The following is an 8,705-nucleotide window of genomic DNA, read 5'->3' as shown; positions in this document are numbered from 1 at the left end:
AAGAGGCAGAATTATTTAAAAAAATAAATTCCCACCCTTTTTTTTTTTTTTTTTGCCGCGGAGACACTTTGGTGTAAAAAAAAAAAAAAAAAAAAAAAAGTGTGTTTATTGAGAAAGAAAGAAAAAAAAATTCCTTTGGGAGAGAGAAAATCATTTTAAAAGAATACTAACTTGTTCCTATGCAATTGTTGTTATTAAAGTTTAACTGAAGGAGATTTGAGATTAGGGTTAAACTTTACATCTATGATTATAGCCAATATGTAGGTCCTGCATAGAATGACTGAAAGGTTTGTAGTTCAAAAGTATGTCCCAGTAAAGAACAGATATTAGTTATGATATTTGCTTGATGATTTTTTTATTATTATTGTGTTCCTCCAGATAGCTAGTTCCAGGTCCTTAAACTAGCAGATGTTCTGCCCTTGACATTATCCTTATAGATTTACAAATATTTTGTTTAGTGAAAACCAAATATCGTCACCCGTGTATGTTAAAAATAAGCAGAGGAGAGAGGGTAAAATTATGTCTGTACTTTGTAAAAACTTTGACTGTTTTACAATTTTATTTTGTACTTACCCAGATTTCTTTTTTCTGTGCGACTTAGCTGCTTGATTTAATTAACATTTCTTTTAAGAAATGAAATTATTATTCCCTAGTCTCCAAGAACAGAAGCAATCCATATTTAAAGATAAAAGAAGCCATTTGGTTTGAACTAACAACACGCTGGGTAAATCTACATGTGGCCATATGGCGCCATTGTTACTATGCTGTCATTTAGTTCTTCTTTTTGGATAGTCCGTAATAGCCTGTACTGCACCATCCCGGCCACACAGTTATTTTTAGCTGCTACATCGCTGTAGCAGCGCACTATAATGAGGGAGTGTATTGCTATGGCAACATAGCTGCAGCATCATGGTTTTTGCCCATTGACAGTATGTTGCTATAGCACATTGCTATGGCAATGTAGTGTCACATGTAGACGTGCCCAGTAGCTTGAAAGTCTGTGTTCTTTACTGAACTTTCTAATTAAGGGTCAGGCTCTGTTACTGGGTGCAACATTTGCATCTTTGATTGCAGTCACTTAATAAACAAGTGTAGGAAACTTGTGTAATTCTATTTGTATACTCTTGTCATTGCCCAAATAGTACTTAATGCATTTAACATTTTACTTGAGAGACTTCATGGAGAAAAAACAAAACAAAAATTGAAACAAAATGATTCATTGTGTTGTTCTCTTTCTTCAAGATTGGTTACACAGCTGAAATTAGGAACCTTCCTTGGAAAATTTTCCTACCTCAACAAAATAAATTATGTGTTTTTAATCAAATTATTATTCAAGTCAGCATAACTTTTGCAGACTATGCTTTGTATTAAATCTATTTTTCTTTCTCTTCTGAAGGCCTCAAAGCTTCCGATGTCAATAATTATAGTGGGGGTAGGACCAGCAGAGTTTGATGGTAAGTGTTCTAGTTTAATCGGCTTTTTTTTTAAATGCTCTCTTTGCTTGCATCTTATAACGTACGGCTCTTCAAACAATTCTGCACTTTATAATAACAGCACAAAATGAAACAAACCGTGACCAGTGTTGATGCTTCCAGTGGACATAATGACTGACATCTGAGTGCGCTTATAAACTAGCTTATGGAGTCATATTGCTCTACAGCCCCTGGCAGACATTCATTTAAAAGCTGAACCATGATCCCAGCTATTGCACCTCCTGCCATGCTATACATGTATGATAGGAATCACGATCCCAGTAGTGCCATATTGCTGGTACAAGGGAGCCTGGGATCATGATGCTGGGCTTGCCCTAAACCACCAAGCTGAGTGTCCTGCCCCCCACAGCTGGGAGTGCCAGTCATCTGACTGGGGCTCCCAGCTGTAAGAGCACATCGAGCCCTTGAGACTAGCCACATATTCAGTTCATGGCATGATGGAAACCAGCCACAAAGTTGTTATACATTATTTGTGTAATAAGTGTATGATTTATTCCCTATTTTATGATGCCAGTAATTGAATTAAACATTGGCTGGGTTAATTACTGGTTAATCATGTCTTAATTATGATGTCTGCCAGGGGGTTAAAAACTATTCAAATCAAAGAACATATCCAAGCTCTACTTCTATGATGCTCCCAGCGGTGTTGTCATTTGCAATTATATTATTGACTCTTAATCTGGGATGAGCCTGAGATCAAGACAATTGAAAGATTAGCATAGTATAAACAAAACTAAAATTATTTGAAATGTTTTCTACTTAGGATATAGACTGCTTGAGTGAGACTACCCTATTCTCCAATTGGTAATGCTATGTTCTGGGGCAGGTATCCATTACATGTTATGTTCGCTTTTTAAAAAAATATATATTTCTAACATCCTACCTTTTGGTATTGCTTGCTCATTTCACTTTCTGAAACCAAGCCAAATATTACTAGAACCAATAATCTTCAGAAAGGCACTTGGGAAAATATAACCAAGATATTTTTGTCTCAATATCTATTTTCTTTTCCTCCTATGGGAAAAAGCCCAGGAGCAAAAATCATTTAATTTTTACAGAAAAGAGTAAAAAAATTATGAAAGAAGTCTTCTAAAGCAGTAGCATGATCTAATACAACCAGTGATTAAATAGCTAAAGAGTTTATAATTGCATGAAGACCTTAGAGAAAGAGACTAACTCTAGCATTTAGGTCTAGGATGTAACATAATGAAGCAACAGAAAAATCCCTGGCAAAAAGAGAAGAGTTGAAAAAATAAGGACAAATAGAATAAGCTCAAGCTTCATTCATGTCTGGTATCCAGAATTATATAAACCCATGTTTTCATCAAAGCATTATAACACATACATTTTGTTAACCACTCATGCACAAGGTGCTATAGCTGTTGAAGTGAACTTCTTGAACTTCTTTACGCATGCTTTGGGGGTAGGGAGAGGGGGCACTTGCATTAAATAGAGCAGCTCTTGGAGCTGCTTTAAAGTGCCCAGTGTCTTATGTTTTCAGCATCCTGTGCTTCGAAATGGGGGAGGAGGGCACTCTAACTAAAACTAACTTAATGCACCCCCTGCTGCCATTTTGAAGTGCAGGGATGCTGAATACACGAGATGCAGTGGCTGCTGGAGTGCACTAATTAGCACACACTAGCAGACTTGATTGAGTTAATTAATTTGATTAAACTTGGGGAAGAAAAAGTAGAAAAGAGTTTCAATAAATCTTGTGCTTATTGCCAGCCAGCTGATAAATAAATCTGAAGAGATTTTCTCCTTGCAAAACAGTTACAGAAAGACTTGTAAAAATTCAAGTTAAAGCTCAGGGTGAAAAGTGATAACATACAGGGGTTGGACTGATCGCAGAAGGGAACAACTTGCCAATCCAACTTGCTTTCCCTGGTGGAGAGCTCCTGCCTACCTTACATCTTCACAGTCACAGCTTTAGCCTGTTACTGGAAAGGAAAGAGAGCAGTGCTGTAGTGAGAGGGGAGGGGGGAAGTGGGGCAACTGCCCCGGACACCAAAGCAAAAGGGTGCCAACAGGTGCTGCCTAGCCGGGGCAGGGCACAGGATGGAGCTGCAAGCAGCTCATTTGCAGGGCTGCAGGGATGGGGGGAGGGCAGCTCCAGCTGCTGCATGCACGCCCAGGTAAGCATGGGGAGGGCATGTAACCCCCAGATCTGTACACGGGGCGAGGGCAGGCTGCCTCTGTGGGCTTTGCCCCAGGCACCAAATTTCCTTGCAACAGTACTAAAAGAGAGGCAAGTGCTTCCCCTGGGTCCTAAAGAGAGTAAGATCATGTCCTCAAAATTGCATTAGTTTGTTGAGCCACTTCCCAGGCTAGCCCTGTACAACGTCTCCTGGTAATGGAGAGACTCAGTGGGACAGTCCAGCCTGGAAGTGTGGGTGGTACAACACCCCTGAGAGCATCGTGCAGCACCCCAGTTTAAGGATTACTGGCTTACGTAAACTCGATGAGAAACTACAAAACTGTAATTCAGTGAGTAACACAAAGATGACAATATTTTTAGTCATAAAAGACATGGAGGGTGCTGGCAGAAGCTCACAAAAGGGGAAGTTATTGTAGACGATGGTAACTTTTCATATTCCTAAGCTTTCATAATGTGACCCAGTACAGAAGAAAAGCATTTACTAGGATCAAAAAGGATCTGATCAATTTTGGCACCTCTGCCTTAGTCTTGTTGTTGGCTAAACTCCAGATGATACATCACTGATTTTTACAGTGATATCTTCAGCTGTGAAACTGTTGGACAAAAAGAAAGTGAGAGAAAAATGCTATGAGGGATAAGAAGCAATGGATTTGGTATGTAGAACCCTTATTACCCCATAATGAGAAAATTTGGCTTCACTTTATACTCCAGACTGAGTTTGCAGGGGTGATATTTATTTAAAAAAAAGGAAATCTATTTTTAAACCTGTTTGTACTTGCTTAAAATATCCGAGAAAAAGTGTCATATCTATTTTACAGCCACTTTTGGAAGCAGAACTTTACTTTAGCCTTTCTAGTACTAGAAATGTAAATTATGATTATGTTTCATAGTTATGTTGTATTAATGTGCTTTAGGCAAAAGGCAGGGTGAGGTGGCACCTTAGAGAATAATGTGCTCTAGGTAGTCATATGCTAAACAGTTATGCTACGTCAAAAACTACATAAACACTGAACAAATTGGTTGCCCGAAGCATAGTGTTATCAATTTTCTGTAATAATTTTAAAAGCTTTTTACTACTGGGTAATGGCAGTTTTTCCACTTCCAGATACAAATTTGAGTCACATTTGCCACATGCAGTGCCAAATAATAACTTCCATAAGCTTAGCCTACAAGAAAAGTCATCTTTGTCTAAGAAAACTGGAGAATTGTTTGTGAACTATATTTCATTAGACCTAACATGCAATTAATTGGGCACATATTGGAATGGAGTTTGGATATCTACAGGCTCTCCAAGCCAGGGTTTATTTTGTGCTAAACTAACCAAAGCTAAAAATGCAAGTAACATATGGTATTGGCATAAGAGAATGGAAATTAACTGTTGTATATGATACATTTGGATAATGAAGAGTCTTAAGAGAGAACTTTTAATCTAATAGAAAAATGTTGTCATCCTGCACAGAATTCAAAGAACCTAAGACTTTGTTTTCCATAACTTAGATTTGTTGTATGAGTGAAATAATAAGTGAATACATTCATTTGCTTTTCTTTTTTCAGCTATGGAAGAATTGGATGGTGATGCAATCAGAATTTCCTCAAGAGGAAAATATGCAGAAAGGGATATTGTGCAGGTGAGAGGCAAAAAATACTTCTAATATTAATTGATAAGACTTCAAATGCTCAAAATAGGCCTGCTTTATGTTGAATTCCTTCCTTTTCCACATTCCTGCCTAGTAGTTCATCAGTCAGCCACATAAGATCCTTCTTGTGAAATGCTGGTAACAAACCAAAATCTCCCTACTGTAATATGCAGCTTCTTGTCAGAGTAGGTTGTTGTAGATTCCCTAACTGACCAGAAAAGTTTTAGAACTTTATTAATAAAATGTTAAAATTATAGTTTATTTTATGACATGATAGAGTTGGAAGACAATACAGGACTCCACACATTGTAGCTACATAGTTACAATTTGACATATATTGATGCAATCTAAGATATGCAATTAGTTATTCAGCCTTCATTAAACCGGGGTAAAGTGGTTAGGAGGTTTCAATGCAATGCTGTAGAAAGGCAAGAGATAGGACCCCACACATGATAACCAAGTTGGTACAAAGTTTGTAACCTAGGGAATTAATAGTTACTGGCTTTAGCTTGCAGTGTACAATTGCTGGGGTGGGGAATATTCAAAGGCCTTAGTCTTTGCAAGTCTGTGGTACAATGGGGAACAGGGGGCAGAGGTGTTAATTTGCTCCCACTCTCACTTACAGCATATTGTTTCAGCTGGCTCTTCTCATACTTGCAGTGACCAGTAGTGTATTCATTGTAGATGTTCCTTGGTCATAGGATATCATGAGGTACCTCCCACTTTTAACTAGCAGTGGGGTACTCTTCAGAATCTCAGGATGCTCTTGTTGAGCATGCCCCATGCCTCAAGTGCCCTGTGATCCTTATCAAGAAGCCTAATGATTTATATACCTGGCTTAGAGCATTATGGCACCTATACACGTGCCAGAAGTCTACTCCGATGCATGCTAATTAGCATGCATTGGAGCAGACTCAATTAATCGAGTGTGTTGGAGCATGTTAATTAATGTGCTCCAGCAGCTTCCGTGCTGCATCTATTTAGTGTCTCCGCACTTCAAAATGGCAGCAGGGGTGCTTGAACTAAAGCTCGTCAAATGAGCTTCAGTTCAAGTGTCCCCACCACCATTTTGAAGTGTGGGACACTGAATACACAGGATGCTGTGGACACTTTAATTAGAGTGGCTCTTGGAGCCACTCTAATTAAAGCACCCCTCCTCCACCTCAGAGCACATGTTGACTCCAGGTGGAAGCTGAACTGGTTGCGCTTTGATCCTTTGCCTGTGTGCTGCACTTGTCTTACTGATTTCCCTAAAGAAAAATTAAAAACTTTTGTTGTAGACATGTAGGCTTAACCAGTTTAATAGATTTAAAATATACTCCCTTCTACGTACTTCTGTTTGGGGTTTTTCAAAACTCCTGTAACCCATCATTTGGCCAATTTAGATTGACATCTTAACCATCAGATGCTTTATTGGAAGTGATGCTTTTCTTTTTGTCGCTGGAAATGAATATGTCCAAGTTAAACACAACCTCACCATCATCTTAGCCTGGCAACCAAATTTGAGGGAAACACTGATTCCCCAAAAAAGAAAGGCAAGGGGGAAACTAAACATGTCACAGCTAAGAAATGGAACTGAATTCTAGAGACTCTTGTTTATTGGACTGTTGCTTAGTATAATTCAGCAGCAAATCAGATTGGGGTGTATTCAATCACCTACTGATTGACTGATTTGTCCAAAACAATCAATCCAGTAAATTGGACAAATTGTGCAGTCATTCTTTTGCCAACACTGACTGCATCCAGAACTGATGCCCATACATTTCTAACATAATGTTTGCATTATAGCAATAAACTTTGCACTGTGACTCAGCAGGTGCTTGTTTAATCCATATGCTTTGGGAGTATTCCAACATCCATTTGTTCTGGAGAAAACTTAATTCCATGATTAATAGTGCAATAATTAGGAATAAACTTGTATCACAAACCAGGCATGTACAGTTATCTCTTGTGAATACTAAATATGAAAACTTTGGCTCAGTAGCGGACTAGTAACTGCTAAGTTACGCCTGTGTAACTATATAACTAGTGTCTTATACAGGTGTTGATATACAAAAAGTGCCTATTAATTTAAGATTGGCACACAGACATAGTGAGGCTAACCATTTAGAAAGAATTGCATACTAGTAATAGAATTGTCCAAGATAAGTTCTGGGACATACATGACACTTCCCTGCAAAGATCTGAATAATTTACATTGCACCCACTCACTTCGCTGCCTCTCTGCCCAGCTTCCTTTCATATCCATCCATTTTCCTCTTTGTCCTTTCTCCTTCCTTTTTTAACATCTTCTCTTATTTCTTTTATTGCTGAACTCCAATTTTTTTCCGTAGTCCATTATTTCTTATTTCCATATCTAAGATAAGGATAAGACGGAATGAGTTTATAAACAGACATTATTAGTGTGTAATATGCATAAAGAAAATGATCTGTGTTAAACATTTTTACTGTATGTACATAGTGATTTTTTTTTTTAAATTATACTAACGGTCAGGTTGTAAGTAATTAATTTTATGAGGCAGTTGTTTTAGGTTTTTATCTCTTTTGTAATAAACCAGAAGTTCCGCAGGATCTTCATCAACTTGGGGAAAAAAAATGTTTTTAATGAACTTAATCAATACAAACTATGATGTTAGTAAATCACCTTTCTTTTATTTTGAATGTTTAATATCAATTAACACAGATTATACAGCATATAGTAGCTGTATAATACATGTTTTATTATATGTTTCCCATGCATTTTCAATTATGTTGGAAGTTTCAGAATTTATAAAGCCGTAGTGAAAGTGTCATTGGGGAAGCTGTGATTTTTGGAATTGGGAAAGCGAGACAGGTAGTTTGGAATTATGGCTGTCCTGGGTAAAAATACCATGTTTTTTCATTTAAGAGTGAAATATTTCTTCTAAAAATGCCCTGTAACTTTAACTTAAATTCCTAAAATAAATAAATAAATAAATAAATAAAGCAAAGAAAAAAAAAAAGCAGGAGGATCAACTCTTATTTACCACAGAGACTGCATTTTTGTAAATAAATTCATGTTTCACGAGTCAAAAAATGTGAGTGCATCTTAAATTCAGGGATGTTTTATATTCACTGGAATATAACATGAACAATTAAACTGCTTCCACTGACATCCTTTTTAAGGTTTTACAGGTAGAGTTTGATTGAAATGGGTGGGATGACTCGTATCACAAAGAGCTGTTATTTCAGGCTGTCTGCATGCTCAGGAAGACAACCCTCTGTTAGTTGTTTTTTTTTCTTCACACGGTCAAGGCTCTCCTTTTATAACAAAGGCTAGAAAACAGTTTTTGAAATGAAAGATTGTATACATTAGGACAGTTCTGAAGCAAAAGTGTGGCTGTTGCCCTAAATACTCTGGCAATGTTTTATTATGTAATGAGAACTGTGTATTGGCTC

At 37.4% G+C, this 8,705-nt stretch overlaps 1 protein-coding gene across 2 annotated transcripts in view; it reads left to right on the top strand.

Moving 5' to 3' along the window:
- CPNE8 (copine 8) overlaps positions 1-8,705 on the top strand; it is a 181,983-nt gene that overhangs the window by 159,408 nt on the left and 13,870 nt on the right. The window contains exons 16-18 of one of the 2 annotated variants that reach the window (XM_019509386.1): positions 1,397-1,454; positions 4,225-4,304; positions 5,206-5,279. In XM_019509386.1, the coding sequence (XP_019364931.1) occupies positions 1,397-1,454; positions 4,225-4,289 (123 nt within the window). In that variant the 3' untranslated portion in view covers positions 4,290-4,304; positions 5,206-5,279. Of the gene's footprint in view, positions 1-1,396; positions 1,455-4,224; positions 4,305-5,205; positions 5,280-8,705 lie in introns of those variants that run through there. The other variant, XM_019509385.1, reaches the window with a different exon arrangement.

The sequence above is a fragment of the Gavialis gangeticus genome, unplaced genomic scaffold, assembly GCF_001723915.1.
Source record: "Gavialis gangeticus isolate Ggan-Ray unplaced genomic scaffold, GavGan_comp1, whole genome shotgun sequence".
NCBI lineage: Eukaryota > Metazoa > Chordata > Crocodylia > Gavialidae > Gavialis > Gavialis gangeticus.
Note: the sequence above shows the minus strand (reverse complement) of the source record. Positions and strands in the feature narration are given on the sequence as shown.